This window comes from Oreochromis aureus, linkage group 2 (assembly GCF_013358895.1).
Source record: "Oreochromis aureus strain Israel breed Guangdong linkage group 2, ZZ_aureus, whole genome shotgun sequence".
NCBI lineage: Eukaryota > Metazoa > Chordata > Actinopteri > Cichliformes > Cichlidae > Oreochromis > Oreochromis aureus.
In genome coordinates this window covers 34,267,384-34,285,717 of record NC_052943.1, presented here as the reverse complement: position 1 = coordinate 34,285,717, position 18,334 = coordinate 34,267,384, and the positions used below count along the sequence as shown (strand labels likewise).

Genomic DNA, 18,334 nt, shown 5'->3' with positions numbered 1-18,334 from the left:
GTTATTAGGCTCTCCCTTAGTTCTGTCATGTACGTAGCGGTACCATGCGTTATTCATCCATGGGTGAATGTGGTCTTGTGTCATGTCACGGAGGTGTGAATTGTCATGCGTCCACCTCGTCCGTAGGTGGTGCTGTTTGTCTTCTGTACCTTCCTCTAGAAACATGAGGAGTCCTGCTGAGAGTAGGAGGACAGCCACGAGGACAACAAGCGTCTTCATGGCGACCAAACACACCTAGGTCCTCAGGTGAGTAGACTACTGGCAAGAAGCAGAGGGCGGGATATACCCGATCAGCCCTCCCTTCACCAGTCAGATCACCTGAGGGTAGGGGTGCCGGCGTCTATGAGTCTGGGCTGTCACTCACTTTCTTGCAGTGGCTTTGGTGAATCCAAGATGGTCTTTCTGCTATCTTACAGGCGGTTGGCGTGGTGACGAGCACTTGGTAGGGTCCTTCCCAGCGGGGCGAGCTCCAATTCTTTCTATGGAGAACTCAAATCAGGACCCAGTCACCTGGTTTCAACCTGCAAGATACTGGAGAAGATTCGGAAGGCAATTTATTGTTTAGAACAATATCTTTGTTTTCTAGTAGCTTCGACATCCATTCTGCTAGTGTAGTTTCTCTGATTGATTTATCTAAAGGTTCACTTGTGATTGGCAGTGGAAATGGTCTGCCATGAATGATTTCAAAAGGTGTGAGTTTCTGAGAACCCTGTGTTAGTCTCATCCACATTTTTACTAGGCCTATGCACTCTGGCCACGGCCTTCCTGTTTCTTCCATACATGTTCTAAGTCTCTGTTTTATTGTGCCGTTAGTTCTTTCCGCTAATCCTGCACTTTGAGGATGATAAGCACAGTGATATTTGATGTTAAACCCTAGTGCTTCAGAGACTTTGCTGATTACCTCATTGACAAAGTGTGTCCCATTATCTGATCTTATCAGAGTGGGGATGCCATATGTTGGAATAAAATGGTTACATAAGCATTTTGCTACTGAAATGGCATCTGCTTTCTTTACTGGATAGATTTCTGGCCATTTTGAGAATACGTCTATGATCACTAGAGCGTATTTTGAGCCTTGGCATTCATTTAGTTCAATAAAATCCATGTGGATTGTGTGAAAAGGATGGGGTGGTGTGGGAAAATGACCTCTCTTTGGTCTAAGATTCCCTTGTACATTGTGTTTTTTTGGCAAATCATGCATGTTCTTACAAATTCTTTTGCTGAAGTTTCGAAATTTAGAGTGTAAAAGTGTTTTGGAGATTATATCTCCTATCCCTCCTGTTGACGCATGGAGAGTAACTCCATGCGTCACTAAGGCTGCTGTTTTGTGTAGAGATTTTGGAAGTATTGGTTTTCCTTCACAAGTCATCAAGTCATCTCTTAGTTGCGCTCCGCATTTCAGCCATTTCCTTTGCTCAGCTGTGGGAGCTGCTTTTTGTTCATCCTTTGTCAGTAAAATTGTTTCCCTTTGTAATTTCATAGTCATTCTTCTGATGTGCTGCACACTACACAGAGAACAACAACAAGACACAACTGAAGGTGTTGTTCTTGTTTGTTCTCCTTGAATTTTAGAATAAAGTTATTACATCTCCATTAGTAAATCATATGCCCAAATCATTATGTGCCACTGTGATCCACAAGTATGATCACAAATTTATTTTCCAAGCTTTACTAAGCAAACAAACAAAAATAAAACAAATTGCCTATGGCATCATCAAGGCTTTGCGTTCATATTAATTGAGTGTAAGCTGCTTTCTTCATTGCAAGTATTTATTACAATACGGTTTAATTCATGCATCTTATCACAGAGTTCTCCTCACACACACACGGTTTCCTGTCACCGACAGGCACACATTTCCTGTTTCTGCAGACTCTGTCTTTCATTTTATTTATAGTCTAAAAACCCCTTTTAATTCTACTAAAAACAATCTAAATCCCTTGATCTAAAAACGATACACCTTTATTTCACACACACTTTTAAATTGAGCTCTTTCAGACATCAGGAATCATCACACACACTGCCTTTTCTCTCAAACTTCCACTTGTTCCCTCACTCTACTCACAGCATTCACACAGTTAAAATCACTCAAAATATGCTTTCATACGAGTATTTCAGACATGCTTTTCAAGATATATAGAGGTCACTCACTGTACATCCACAGTAATGAATTCAAACTCTATTTATACAATTGTAGTGAGCAAAACCAGCATCTCCATGCGCGTCACCGCTCCTCATTAGCTTGGTAGTGTCCACATATTTAATTCAGCTTCTCAATCTTGTAGCTTTAGCTGTTGTATACGGGTTTGGCTCATTAGTTTGTTAGTATAGGTTTGCTCTTCACCTTAACAAAGTCTCATCTAAGATGACAGGTTTACAAGCAGGTCAAGTGTCTCTGCACCTGATTAGTGTAGTTATTTCCTTATTTTCTTCATCTCCTATATCATTGTACTGAGTTTGAGCAAACCTTAAGCTTGATTTAGACTACTTTTAACAATCTTCCACCTCACATCATAACTGACTGAGGTGCCTCTTCCTATTAATAGTATGTCATTATTAATGTTATCATTGTATTGTTTTTCCTTTTTATAACAGCAATAGTATATTACAATACACTACTTCACTACTTTACTACTAATATACAATAGTATATTAGTTTATATTTTATTATGTATCCATCACGGGTCTGTGTGAATCTGCATCTTCACACCTTCCCAAGCTGGAGACATTTTCCTTGGCTGAACAATGACACAGCCTTAATATGCCTTATGCATCTCTCTTTTTATTTGATATATTTTGTGTGAATTATCTGGTTTCACGCATTCTATTCATTCAGCTTGGTTGTCTTCCCAATTTTGTTTCATTGCTTTAATTTAAGTTAACCTTAATTTAACCTTTTGTTTATTCCACTTCATTCCTCTTTCCATGCTTTAAAATATTACAACTCTTGTGTATGCTTTGATTTCTTTTAGCTTCCTTTTCAGTATTTATTTCTGCTTGGAGGGTTTCTTATAATTTAGTTAATGCATTTTCCCTCCCACGTGGGACATTTAGGTTTTCTTTGGATTTCTCCATCTATATGCACTAATTTGTCCGCGCCTGGACATTTCTTTTCTAGCCACTGCTCGTCAGCAGTGAGTTTTGTTGCTTTATTTCCCATTTTCTTATTTGTTTTATATGTTTATTTCTACTTATTTTATTTCTTTCTTTATGTATTTAGCGCTTAGTAATACACACACACACCTGCGGGCGCTTTCACTGGCACGAGAACAGAGAGGTGGCTGACACGCCCTTCTACTTTTGAGCTATTCTCAAAAGCGGTGTCGACTTTATGTGATAAAACACGACCTTCCTCTCAGTTCACCAGTACTTCAGCAACCAACAGTAAACAAATCAGTGGAATAGTTCAGCCTCCTTATTGTGCTGTAAAATCAACTTATTCCACCACAAAAATAGACAATAAAAGACAGACAGTTTCAGCGCGTTCATGCTACCAGCTTCCTTAAAGCGAGCGTAGTGCTTCCAGCCTCTCTTGGGCGAGCTTATAGGCCTATTTTTACCCTTTCGGGAGCTACCAATCATTCTTAGACAAGCTCAATATTTATTTTACTGCTTCCAACCCTCTGCGGGCGAGCCTTCTGCTTCCAGCCCTTCTTGGGCGAGCTATTTCTTTTAAGTTTCGTTTTGGTTTTTTGCGCAAACCTTTATTATCTCAAAGTAGTCTGTCCTACCTTGGCGCTGGTTTCTTCAGATGCACCTGATCAGCCCCGACGGTGCGGACCGCTTGTAAAGCGTTGACCAAGACCCGAATTCACGCTCTTGGGCTTTATCACGCGCCTAGTGCGTGAGCTGCCGGCAGACTTCAACGTGGGCTTCTCGCACCGACGGGACCTGGTGAGGCGCCTCTTATGGGAGCTGCTTTAAATAGGCTGTCTCATCCGGCTTCGAAGGACCAAGAAATGTCGGGGGAAATTTCCCAAATAGAAGGCTGCCAAAGTAAAACAGAGACACAGTGAGACAATATAATCAATCACATGTACATGGGTGAACGTCTCGAGAGAGAGTCACACAGTACTCTTCTTTATTGCAGGTTATATAGGACACAGCAGACGGAGGCAGTCTCCGCCTGTTCTCAGAATATAGATTGCTTAACTGACAAATGCATATCTTGCTAAAACGTTCTGTTCATACTATACTAAACATCTGTTTAAGTGGCACTTTCCGTTCCTCTTTACACAGGAACTTGTCTTCACAGGCATTTGATAAGCATAGGCAAGGCTTCATGTTTATCAGGGTGAATCGTCATTCAGAGTTTACACAATCACAAGCAAAGCATATTTGAATAATAAACAAAATCTTTTCACACTTATGAATTTGACAAACGAATAAATAATATACACAGGTGTGTGTTTATGTGCAAGTATAGCATCAACACTGACACAAATACAAGAAAACAGCCTTTGAATAGCCGTCCACTGTAGTGACCACTACGCGTGAAAGGGTTAAACAGATACCTAACAGGCTTTTTCTAATTATATTTTCTTTTTTATGTTACAACTCATTTTATGAGGAATGCTCATACATCCATCGTACAAATACAACTACAAATATTACAAACTGGAGTATCTTTCAGGTCTGTTCATTATAACTTAATTGTCAATGTTAATGATTAAACTACTGCTATGCACCTTTGAGGTTTATAGATTTTGCAGCTTTCTGTGAAAATTGAAATGAACCCACATCATACCGACATGTGAATACAAATCTTTTTGTCCACAGTGTCAGGTATGGAGCTGTGCCCCTCTCCTTTAGGCCTGGAAAAAGAATATGCAACTCTCTTTACCACTGACTCCCTCCACTTCCTGCATGAACTGATTTCTACATTTGATGAGGAGGTGGACGAGGTAGGACAGCCAAAAAACCTCTTTGTGAATAAATGAAGGACTTGTTTGAGTTAGGATGATTCTCTCCTCTTCAGATTCTACAGCTGAGAGTGTCTAAAAAGGCCCAGCTGGATCTCACAGGTGATCTGCCAAGCTTCCTGGAAAGTACCACACATATCAGGAGAGACCCAGACTGGAAGGTCCTTCCCGTCCCCTCAAGGCTCCAAAAGAGACATGTAGATATTGGAGACTTGGCACCCTGTGATACTGAGCGCTTCATTAAAGCTCTTCTGTCACCAGCACAAGGCATACAGGTGCTACACAGGTGCAATAATACAGTACATAGAGCTAAAACTTTAATGTTCACTGCTAAATGTTCCACATTGGGTTTGCTCATGTCAGTTTATTATTTTGTGCAGAAATGTTGATTTTTTTTGTGTTAGTTTCAGCATTATTAAAACTCCAAAAAGGTCAGACGTAAAATGTAAATAAAAACAGCATGTAATGATTTGCTAATTTCATAAACCTGTTTTATTCACAACAGAACATAAGAAATGTTTAAAACAACAAAATGTACCATTTTTATAGGATTATAGTTGCTCAACAGTCCTTGGTATTCTTTGGTCACACATTAAATGTTTTAAATTGGTGAAATTTATTTATTTGGTTGTTTCAAACAGGTGAAAATCCAATAAAATGGGGGAGGATTTAGCTAAACCAGAACCAAAACCCTCGATAGATTAGTTTCCTCTTAGACCGTTTAATCTAATGTCTGCCAACCAGTTTTAACACTGTTCACCTCACAGCTGCACAATCTGGGTTTGTTAAAAAACTAAATTCTTAATACTGATTTTTTATAATCATGTCTGACATTGTTACCTAAATTTATATATTAATATTGTTTCTTCTGAGTCATTGCTGACTTTTTTTTCTTACAGTGCTCTTTTTGGTTTCTGCAGGTTGACTTTGATGATGGAAACTGCCCGACTTATTACAACCAGATCAAAGGGATTTACAATGTTTTTAAAGCAGTGCATAACCTGTTCCCCAGTGAGAGCTCTACTTCACCTTTATCTTCAATTTACTCTGAGAGACACAGTCCGTACAATCTTAGTAAAAAGAAAGAACAATATATTGCCAAAAGTCTTTACTCGTCTGCCTTCACATGCATATGAACTTGAGTGACAGCCAGGCTTAATCCATAGGGTTTAATATGATATCAGTCTACACTGTGCAGCTTTACCTCTTTTGGGAAGAACTTCTACAAGGTTTAGAAGTATATTTATGGGAATATTTTACCATTCTTCCAAAAACACATTTGTGAGAAGGCCACCTGAAGTTTAGAGGTCTGTAGCTACTGTCTGAAAGTTGGTGACTTCTGCACACTGTGGGCCACATGACCCTGCTCTGTAATTTTACCTGGGCTACCACTTTGTTTCTGTTGTTCTCGTCCACTCCTACTTTGATATAATACTTGAATGTGGAATATTTAGCAGCAAGGAAATTTGTCCTTCATCCTCTCACTGTACCATGCTGGAATTCCTTGAGCTGCCGAGAGTAACCCTGTTTGAAAATTTAAGTTTTAACTTGTAAATCCTTAGAAAATCCTTTAAAAAAGCTGTGTTTTTATTTTTACCATGTTTTCTCATAAGCTATTCCTCTGGCGTCCTTCATCTGCAGATGTTCCACATATATCTCAGGCTCCCGTGCTGATGCTGCGTCCCCGTGCGTGGAATATGGTGGAGCACAACATGATGGTAGTATTGAATTTTCTTAACATCAGTTTGTTACAATGGTTGTTTTGTTAGAAGCAATCAAATGTGGTCTGAATAATAGACATAAGGGGCACAAATTCACTGAAATGACAGATAGCTGACACAGAAGGGACACTAAGGATCATATACATGAAACGATTGGTGAGAAAAATAACGTGTGGTTTTCTGTCGTCAGGTGGAGGGGAAAGAAGCTCCTGGCCCTCTCTTTGACTTTGGGCTCCTCATGTTTCACTGTGGAAAGGCACTGTTTGAACAGAAGAGTGGACCCTTTTTCTACCTGTCAAAAGTAACACGTGCAAACCTACATATGTTTAAATATGCTGATGATTTCATTTATCTGGGTTTGCACTGTTATCCTTTGTTCTGTAGGTGGAGGGCTATATGGAGGCCAGGCTTTGGAACAAAATATTTGTTTGGACACAGCAGAAGGTTTGCACTATTTTTTGTGTTTATGTATAAACTTGTTTTTGTAGTATGTCTTGTGTTTCTGGCTTGTAGGGCCACTGTGCACTGGCCCTACAAGCACTGACAGCAGCCTACAACTGGCCTGTCACCTACCTTCCCTTTTCTCTCATGCACCTTGTAGAAGAGAGTTTAATGTGGAAGAAGTGGTTGATAAAGACTGACAAACAAAAGAGAAAAAAGATGGAGCTGAAAAGCTAAAAGCTCTTTTATCCTTTAACCTCAGGGCCTCTACAAGAGGCCTAGGTGAGCCTGAAGGCCGTGTGCAGCCGTGTGTGTGTGTGTGTGTGTGTGTGTGTGTGTGTGTGTGTGTGTGTGTGTACCAAGTATATATAACAAGTATATATAGGTATATATAATTATGTTGAATCTGAAAACACATCAGATCTCAAAATGCAGGCTGTTAGGAATGAATGCCACATTCTTTGATAGAAATGAAAATGATCAACCTACAGAGTGCAACATACTCTTTGACTAACCAATGCACTCTCCTCTGCAGTAGCCTGGTGTACACTGTGCAGAGCGTGATCCTTCTATTCTTTAGTCTCCTTTTTGAAAACAGACATTACTCCAGTTCACCCAGTACACTGTTCCAGTGTTATAGAGACATGCTAGCCAGGACAGTCCCACAACATTTCGAGCCTAAATGGACTGCATGCACTGTTGACTGCTTCTATATATGTATCTGACTGAATCCATGCCTCACATGTGTCTAGCTGGGTCTTCCGCTGGGCAGCATCAAGGCCACAGTCCTGATTGAAAATGTGTTAGCAGCCTTTGAGATGGAGGAGATTCTCTATGAGCTGCAAGAGCATTCAGCAGGACTCAACTGTGGTATCTGGGATTACTCAGCCTCCTTTGTCAATAAGTTTGGTGAGTTGAACATTATAGATTTTAGTCTGTGAAAAATCTGGACCCCACACAGCGTTCAGGTGACTGTTTTCCGTTTCTTTTATTTAACACACAGAAATGTTTCTTTGTGGTTTGGCACCGAGGTCTTTTCAAGGCAGTCAGCTTTGCAGCTGACTCCACACTCTGAGGTCTCTAGTCTCAGGTCCCTGGCGTTACTAAAAGAAAAGAGACCTCGTTGGTACAATCATCTCCACCCCCATTGCATTGCCCCCTTGAGCCCCCTGCACCACCCCTCCACTGCAGCAGAGCTAGAGACCCCACTCCTGACACACCCCTGTCATTTTAGTTTTTTTTCTTCATTTCAGCACCAATTCTTGTGAAACCACAGATCTTCTGCTGAAATTTAGCTGATTTCCATATTGATATTAAAGCCATAGTACTTCAGATAATATTATAATTTTGACATTATGTTTCCAATCTAAATCTGACTACAAAATAATATTTTAGATTTCCTTTTAGTCAATATTCATGGGACTTAAGAGTTAAACCGCAGCCTAGTGGAAACTTTAGTAACTCTTAACAGTCCAGCAACTTTTCACAGTTCATAAACTATAGAACAAAGGACATGATCAAAAAGTCAAACTGAACTGAAGAAGTTCCCCAGGTCATCGACCAGCCTTCCTGTTGCCTGACCGCCATAAATACGTGAACATGGAGAAGCATTTTCTGCGCAGCTACATGGATCTGTTGGTTAAGACATGTCATCGGCGAGGAGCATTGGCCACTGGAGGCATGGCTGCGCTGCTGCTGCCTGAAGACCCACTCAGTGACGCCTATAGGAGAGTGTTGGCTTCTGTCACAAGGTAGAAATATCTCCCATTAGATACATGCATGCTCATAGCCTGAACATGCAGGCTTGTACATAGACTGTATGTGAAAAAGTGTTTTGCAGTTTCTAAATAAACATGTTTATTATTAAGGGAAAACAAATCAATCCCACATGGCCCCGTGTAAAAAAAATGTAAAAAAAATAAATAATTGTGACATAAATTAACCATGGTGTATCACATCTTTGGAAAGCTAAGTTCAATTTCTGTTCCCAGGCCTGATTACTGCCACACACTTAAATAGGACCTGCCTGACAAAGTGGAGTAGACCAAAAGATCCTCTAAAGCCAGACATCATGCCACAATCCAAGGAAATTCAGAAACAAATGAGAAACAAAATAATTGAGATCTCTCAGTCTGGAAAAGGTTATAAAGCTGTTTCCAGAGCTCAGACTCGAGCAAACCCCAGTGAGAGCCATTATGAAGAAATGGCCAAAACATGGAATAGTGGTAAACCTTCCCATGAATGGCCAGCTGACCAAAATCACCCCAAGAGCGCAGCGACAAAAGACAGCAGAACAACATTCAAAGAACTGCAGGCCTCACTTGCCCCAGTTAAGGTCATTGTTCATGACTCCACCATAAGAAAGAGCAAAACTGGCCTGCATGGCAGATTTCTAAGATGAAGACCACAGCTGAGCAAAAGGAACATAAAGGCTCATCTCAGTTCTGCCAGAAAACATCCTGATGATCCCCAAGACTTCTGGGAAAATACTCTGTGGACTGACGAGACAAAAGTTAACTTTTTGGAAGTTGCGTGTCCCATGACATCTGGCGTAATTATTACAGAGCATTTCAGAAAAGGAACACCACAGCAACAGTAAAATATGGTGGTGGTAGTATGATGGTCTGGGGCTGTTTTGCTGCCTTAGGACCTGAAAGGCTTGCTGTGGTAAATGGAACCATTAATTCTGCTGTCTACCAAAACATCCGGAAGGAGAATGCCCGGCCATCTGTGACTTCAACTTAAAGTGCAGTTGGTCCTGCAGTAAGAGAATGATCCACCTCTGAATGGCTTAAGGAAAACAAAATGAAGACTTTGGGGTGGTCTAGTCAAAGTCCTGACCTGAATCCAATTGATATGCTGTGGTTATATGACCTTAAAAACGTGGTTCATGCTTGAAAACCCTCCAGTGTGGCTGAAATACAACAATTCTGCAAAGACGAGTGGGCCAGAATTCCTCCAATGTGCTATAAAAGACTCCTAGCCAGTGTTGGGGAGTAACGGAATACATGTACCGCCGTTACATATTTAAAGTACAAAATATGAGTAACTGTATTCTGTTACAGTTACCAATTAATAGGTGGTATTCAGAATACAGTTACTTTGTTGAAATAAATGGATTACACGGCGGTCTTTTCCTATTTCATATGTTTGGCTATGTCCTCTCTATTTTCGGTGATTCCACGCTGGTGGAAACCCAAACAAAACACACAATAAGAGGCTCTAATGCCTGTGTCTCAACCTCGCAGCCCATTTCACTCCTACTTGCGGCCCGCATAATGACGTGAAGAAATATTTTTTATATTTTTATTTTTTTATTTAATATGAAGGCAATAGGCAGAGTGTTACAGGCATAGCTCTAAAGAATGTAGCCTGATGGGCAGTGTAGTCCGTGCTGCAGGGAGAATGGACTACCATACCCGTTATGTGTCTGTGAGCGAGGGAGGGAGAGAAAGGAAAAGTCCGAGCTGTCACGGAGCAAAAACGGGAGCTGGAAGCATGTAAATATAATAATAACCACTGCAGCCAAGAAGAGTGCCTGAGGAGCCCATTTGTAAGTAAGCTATTAAGACTCAACTGTACACTGTGTTCCTGTTTTCCTCTGAAACAATAAGTTCCGTTGGAGCAGCCTTTCAACGCCTCTCTCTGTCTCTCGCTAGCAAAGTTGACCCAGACAACAAAGTAAAGCTAGTTTTCGGCTACGAGCCCGACACGAACCCGACGTATTAGCCAGAGGTCCCTTTACTACGGTTCGGAGCTGCGGACCTGTTTCATATACGCGCGGAATAGTTTTCTATACGAGATCGCTGAAAAAAAGTGCAGCCTTACCTAATGTCCACCTACTGTTACTCATTTATATTAAGATTTAAACATCTAGTTGGTATTGGTATGGTGAGTAGCCTTCAGTAAATGTAATAAATCACACAGCAATAGTACATTCATGTAGCTGTAAAAAGCATGATAATATATTAAGTAATCCAAAGTATTCAAAATACATTACTCTCAATGAGTAAAATAACAGAATACGTTACAGAATACATTTTGGGGCATGTAATCTGTAATCTGTAGTGGAATACATTTTCAAAATAACCTTCCCAACACTGCTCATAGCCAAATGCCTAATCGCAGTTGTTGCTTTAAAGGTTGGCCCAACCAGCTGGTAGATACTATTATGTTATTAGTTATTATTGATCACTTATTCACACAGGGACATGTAGGTTTGTATTTTTCCCCTTAATAATAAACACCTTGTTTAGAAAAAGCATCTTGTGTGTTATCTTTGTCTAATATTTAAATTTGTTTGATCCACACAGCGTCAAAACTATATGCACCCTCACTAATATTTGATTAGAAATTACAAATTACACCTTGACTAGATGCTTTTTTAGCCATCAACAAGCTCCTGGCATTATTCTTGCTAGATATCTGACCATTCTCCTTGGCAGAATTGGTAGAGTATAAATTATTTGGTTTCCTGGTTTATAAGGATAAGCGTAGTCTACACATTTTCAGTAGGGTTGAAGTTGGGGCTTTGGGAAGGCCAATCCAGAAGTGTACAGTCCATTTCTAAAACTGTAGATTCCAGGATCATCAGTTGAAACAATTGTACTGTACATAAAAATAATTTTTTGGGGTGTGTCCCCACTTTGCCAAGGTCTGAAAGAAGACCCAAACTGCCACCCTTATATGAGAGAAAATTTGTTAGAATGTTCAGGAACAACCCAGGAACCACCAGTGCTCAAGCTTACCTAGAACTGAAACACCAGTGTCACTGAAACACAGTGAAGAAAGTTTTACACCAACATGGACTGAAAAGGTGTTGACCAAGAAAGAAGCCTCTGCTCCAACATCGTCTGCTTCAAGTCAGCTGAAATTTTCAGTTATCCACATGGAAAAGCCAAATGGCTTCTGGTGAACTGTATTATGGTCAGACAAGACAAGAATGTTGCTCTTTTAGCCACAATGAGGAGAAGAAGAAGTAGGGTTAGCTTCACTAGGGTTAGGTTTAGCTTTCAAACCTAAGAACACTGCACCAGCTGCCAAGTATAGTGGCAGTACAATCATGCTCTGAGACTGTTTTGCTGACAGTGGTACTGGTGCATAGTGGATAGCATAATGAATAAAAGACGCTTCACTCTGAATTCTTCCATTTCACCTTAATCCAACAGCTGACAGTCAAAACTTGGAAATAACTGGTTGTTCCAATAGAACAATTTACTCAACTACACATCAGAACTGTGATGGAAACGGACAAAGCAGGCTAACATTAAGCTTGTGGAATGGCCTTCCCATTGCACTCACCTAAGCCTCATTGAAAATTTATGAACTATGCTTATTAGTCAAATATGAAGCTAGAAATACACCAGAAGCTTGTGGATGGCAGCCAAAAGCTTCTGTTGAAGTACAACTTGCTAAAGCACATTTAGAAAAATATCAGTGGAAATCTATGAATACTTTTCACCCTGTATGTACTTCTGACACTCTGAGCCTCTGTGGATGTTTTTCAGTAGATGTCATAAGCCGGGTTGGGTCTGTCATGCTTGGTGCTGTGGCAGGCAGGATGCAGAGGGATGAACTTAAAGATGCAGTTTTATTGCGCTTTGCAAAAGACACTCAAAAAATAAACTCACGAAAAACAAACCTAAACTAGAAACTGGAAACTAAAAACTAAAACTTGGAACAGGGAGTCATGAGGGGAAACAAGAAACATGGAGAAACTCACAGCACATGGGTGTAGGAAGTGGAAAACACAGGGCATAAATACACAGAAAAGTAGCTGCCAGTGGCACTGACATGGTTGGTGGTCGACCACGTGGTCAACGATACTTCACAGGGGCCCGGCAGCGGTGAAAAACCTTCTCAGGGGGCTCACCCAGCCAGCTCTGGTTTCAACAGGCTCCGATGATGGGTGTCCCCCATGCTCAGGCAGTGAGGGACCCCCTGCCTTGACCTCTGCAGCAGGTGGTGGCATGAAGGCTGCAGCTGGCTGGACACGCTCGGCTTATTCTCCAGCTGGCAAGGCTTTGATCAGTGGTTGTTCATCAATGGTCATGCCAATTTGCATATTAATGATCAAGGAACTGACCTCACGGCCCATCGTTCATTCAGTGGTGCTAGTTTCAGTCATTGTGCAAATGTACTGTTTATAAGATTGGGGAAACCTGCAGTCAGCTGAGACTGAAGAAGTCACTTGGATGAGTGATGAAACGTTTCTCCCACTGAAAACGCTACGTCCAGATGAACAGATTCAACTTTTGGGATAAACTTACAAAATAAATAAACAAGAGGGTGATGAGGGAGGAGGAAGAAGAAACATTTGGGGAACACAGCTGAGGCAAATACACATAATAGCAAGACAGGAGGAAGCAAAACTGAACACACTGAACACAGGATGTGACACTGTCAAACTAAAACAGGAAACACTAAGACGGTGATTAAAAATACCAGTCAACATATACTGGTCAAATACACAGCTAGACACAACCTGGGAGGAAGGAACAGAGGAAAAGACAGACAGAAAAAACCCACCCGACCTGTTCTAGACCCTGACAGGATCCAGACCTCGACTTCTCAGAATCCTTTGATTATGTACTGTAGTTGAGGTCTTCAAGTCCTCACAACTTTCTGAAATCATCTTGATGCAAACTCAACCATTCAAGTAAGGAAATCTCAGAAAGTTGATCCCATTTTAATCCCCAATGGATTAAAATCCCAGTCAATTCATATCCCAATGAACAGAGCCCACTTTGTGTGATTTCCTTACCTGGATAACTGAGCATGCATCAAGTGAAATTGTAAAAGTCCCCTGGATGAGTGACAGATGTTTCTCCCACAGAAAATAATACTTCCACATGAACAGAATGAACTTCCTGGGATTCTGAAATTGTTCCAGAATTTGTAGATGGTGTTTTTTTTATAGATTGGTGACCCTACCCCCATCTTTACTTCTCCAGGACGTGCCATGTTACTGACATGTTGCCAGTTAACCTGTGACTAAAATATGGGTTTCTGAGATTAGCAAATAGCATTATATTTTTATTTACATTTTACAGTGTGTGTTTGTGTGTGAGTGTGTGCACATGTGGATAAGTGTGTGTGTATAACGCAATATGACAATACATACAATCTAAATACATATTCAATGATGTCCGCTGATCCAGTTGTGTTTTTCCACCTTTCAGGTTGAAGTTATTAGAGATTACTGCAGGTGTGGATGGTTTCATGGTATATGACCTAAATTTGGTTGAGCCCATGCAGAAAGTGAGCACTGAGACATATAAAGCTTTATATGCATATAAAGTTACAGTGATTGGCATATGTGAAACTGTGTGGTAATTCTTCATCTTTTCCAGCTCTTCAAGGGCCACTCTGAAGGAGATAACCAGCTTGACCAGCTCCGAAATGACGTGACAGTATTTCCTGAAGACTTGCTATCCATGCCTTCAGTTAGTGGTTGCTCTTATTAGTGAACTGCAGAACACACCTCAATAAACTTTTAACAGTAATATTACAGTTAGCATTAAATTTAATTGATTGAAATACATCAGATTTTAAACAGCCTGACAGCTGGGTAGGAAGACGTCATCAAACAGGAAGAGGGAGTCTTTCACATCCAGATAATGTTAGGCATGAGTGAAAACATCCACTATACCAGATGCATACAATATAGTTTTTTAATAATCTGTCCACAGAATAACCTCTTTGCCTCATTTATTTTAAATGATGAATCAAACATTGTGTTCTTTTCCTAAAGATATTTAATTATTTCATGTTTTGATGGTAAAGTGCGGTGTATAACATAAAAGTCAAATCAAAAATCTCTAAGGGAGATTTGCAAATGAGCTTGCATCTACTTCATTGAGCTTGATAGTACGACAACTTTATATGAAAGCGTAAAATAAAGTTTTGATGTGCTGTATTTTTCGTAGGGAGGAGTCACGCTTAATGGTTTGAAGTATAACATTGCAGTTGGTGTGCTCTTTATTAATGCTTGGCTATCAGGTTTGTACTTTTATATTATCCATGGAAAAATGCTTATATGCATTAAATGCTATATACCTGCATGTGTTGGCTGTTGATACCATTTTGTGTTTCTAAGGTAAAGGCCACTTCTTCTACAAAGGCCAGGTTGAAGATTCTGCCACAGCAGAGATTTCTAGATCGCAGGTGAGTTTTCAAAGCGAACACCACACAGCATATATTGCTGAGATTCATGAAGAGCTTGCTCTATACCCACAAGTAATTAGTATTTAGGATATATTTAAATGTTTTTGACAATGTTGTTTGGGAAACAAGCACATTTCCTTTTTAAATTTGCTCTAATAGATACATATTTAACAAAATGACTAAGATGCACCCTGTAATTTGTTTGTTTGTTTGTTTGTTTGTTTTTGTTTTTCATTCAGTGTCATGTGGCATGCTTCTTTCTCCTTTTGGCTGCATTTCTTTTGAAGTATCACTGAATAGGTTTTGCTTGTGGGTTAATTACTTCATGTACAGTCAGTGTTGGGAAGGTTACTTTTAAAATGTATTCCACTAAAGATTACAGAATACATGGCACAAAAAGTAGTTTGTAACATATTCCATTAAGTTACTTAATGTGAGTAACATATTCTGAATACTTTGGATTACTTGATATATTGTCATGCCTTTTACAACTACATGAATGTACTATTGCTGTGTGATTTATTACTATTACTGAAGGCTACCCGCAACCAAGCTAACATTGTTAGCTGAGGTTAGTTCATCGACTGCAGACTGTTAGACTGGAGTAACAGTAAGGTGGACATTAGGTAAGGCTGCACATTTTGCAGTGATCCCGTATAGAAAACTGTTTCTGTATCAGTAATATGTTTTCTTTCTGTCTGCTTTCAGAACTGCACATGATTATTTGCAACTAGCAGGTTGTAATGCAGCGTCCATAAGCAATAACCAAGAAAAAAAATATTTCAACAAAAAACACTTCTCACTGCTACTAATCTGCTACCAGCTGTTCTGTATACACTGTGGATACGTATTTACAAACATAATTTAACTGCTGCCTCTGTGTTGGGTGCAGAGATGCAAAGTGGCTGTCAGCTGGAGATTAACAGACCGTGTCCATCCAATCATGCAATCCACATCTACCAACTTCCACCCAATAGAAGTGGAAGCTAACTGTCCAATCCGCAGTCTCCACCTGTGTCACAGCATACACATAGACATGCACTCGTGCACACCATGGAAGAGGGGAAACTGCGTGCACCTCCACACACTCTGTCAGTGCGCCCCAGGGCAGCTGTGGCTACAATGTAGCTTGCCATCACCAGTGTGTGAATGTTTGTGTGAATGGGTGGATGACTGAATGTAAATGGCCATTTACCATTTACCATTTCATGGGAGGAGCCAACTTAACATGAGCCGTGATCATAGATCATAAGAACATGTTTTGTTTTGTGTGTTTGTCAGGTGTGGCAGTGGGTCCGTCATCAGACCCGGCTGGAGGACGATGGCAGGGTGGTGAGCAGGCAGCTGGTGACTGACCTCATCAAGGAGCTCATCATGGACCTCAGTCCCCACTGTGGCTCTGTTAGGTAAGCAAATGCACCCTCTTTGAAGAGGATATGGTAGGTGAGTGGTTCCAGTGACATCCTTCATTGAAGAATACGATATATATGTTTAATGCCTTCTTAATGTAAATAATAATTAATTTTTAATTGATTGATGAATCCTGTGTCCCAGGATATTTGCACCAACGTTTTTGATGAAATGAGAGTTTTCACCATAAACTCAGCATGGAGAAGATTTGTCAAATTATGCCACTAATGCTTTTAAACGTCACAGAAAATGTGGAAAAAATGGAAATGTGACAGATTTTTTTGGGATACCTTTCTATTGCTACTTTTGCTGCAGAAAGATTTAATGAAACCCGAGTTTGTCTTAGTCACATGATTTTTTTTTCTGTCATCCAATAATTTTTGTTGAGCCATAATCAACAAATATGCAGTTTGTTTCAAGAGCGTTGGTCAGAGCTGTGCAGAGATGTTTGAAGGGGGGGTGCTCAAAGTTAAAAGGGGCACAAAGAACCAGGCTGAATAACAACAAACCACATTCATCAGGGATCTAATATGGAATCGCATCACAGAGTCATCAGGTGGGGGCAATGCAAAGCAAACGTAACCCATGTTTACCTGCTGGGGTACAATGTTGCTGCTGCTCCTGCTGCTGATAGTGCTGCAGGGCAGGGTTGTGTTGATCTGAGACTGTAGACATTAAAAAGTCCACAGGAGAGATGGTGGCTGATTAAGCAAGTGTTATAAAATAATAATAAAATGTAAAGATTGGTGTCAACACTTCGAACCTTAAAGCAACAGATTGAAAAACTGTCAGAAATAAAGTGAAACTGGAATATTAGTAGGGCAAAAGAAAGAGGTGGCCATAGTAGGGTAAGAATGTAACAAAAAATACATGCACATAGAACACACACAACACATACAGTATTCTCCAGAATACAGTATTCTCCAGAATACTGTATATACTATGGCCACAAGTTTGCATCCTGGTGCTCTGACATCAAGAGTGGGCATTGGTTAATGGTCATCAGGTCATCATGTGACTGATGCAAGCCAGGTTCTTTTATTTAGCTAAACTGTGATTAATAGTTAAATGTTATTGTTGAGGGGCACTCCAAAATAAAGTAAAAAAGAAAAATGCTTGAAGAAAAAGGCACATGGAGCACCCATGTTCTTTTGATCATCTTTTGCTAAAATTTGTTAAATATGTATACACACACACACACACACACATACATATATATATATATATATATATATATATATATATATATATATATATATATATATATATATATATATATATATATATATATATATATATATATATATATATATATATATATATTAGGTGCAACGATACACAAAATTCACGGTTCAGTTCGGTTCGATACTTTGGTGACACGGTTCGATATTTTTTCGATACAAAAAAAGGTTCATGCCTTTTTAATTTGTCATTTATTAAAATTATAAATATATATTTTAACTAAAAAGTACAGTTTTTAAATTTAATGTTGCTTAAACAACAAAATAATACAAAAAAATAAATCTATCAGATCGAGAAATCACTCATCTTTGGAAAAGAGAGTTTATTACAGAGAAATGGCTCTTTCCAAAATAAAAGCTATACTATACGCTTCTTCTGGGCTATATTCTCAGCAGCATATTAAACATATCAGGTCCCCATAAGGAGAATCATGT

The 18,334-nt window shown here is 39.7% G+C and overlaps 1 protein-coding gene across 1 annotated transcript in view; it reads left to right on the top strand.

Annotated features, from left to right (window-relative positions):
* mlsl (malate synthase-like) overlaps positions 1-18,334 on the top strand; it is a 36,327-nt gene that overhangs the window by 9,150 nt on the left and 8,843 nt on the right. Inside the window, exons 4-16 of the mRNA XM_039615939.1 lie at positions 4,778-4,902; positions 4,977-5,195; positions 5,841-5,931; positions 6,562-6,638; positions 6,832-6,942; positions 7,026-7,085; positions 7,835-7,991; positions 8,635-8,833; positions 14,264-14,342; positions 14,435-14,527; positions 15,011-15,083; positions 15,181-15,248; positions 16,530-16,654. Coding sequence (XP_039471873.1) covers positions 4,778-4,902; positions 4,977-5,195; positions 5,841-5,931; positions 6,562-6,638; positions 6,832-6,942; positions 7,026-7,085; positions 7,835-7,991; positions 8,635-8,833; positions 14,264-14,342; positions 14,435-14,527; positions 15,011-15,083; positions 15,181-15,248; positions 16,530-16,654 — 1,477 coding nt within the window. The remainder of the gene's footprint in view (positions 1-4,777; positions 4,903-4,976; positions 5,196-5,840; positions 5,932-6,561; positions 6,639-6,831; positions 6,943-7,025; positions 7,086-7,834; positions 7,992-8,634; positions 8,834-14,263; positions 14,343-14,434; positions 14,528-15,010; positions 15,084-15,180; positions 15,249-16,529; positions 16,655-18,334) is intronic.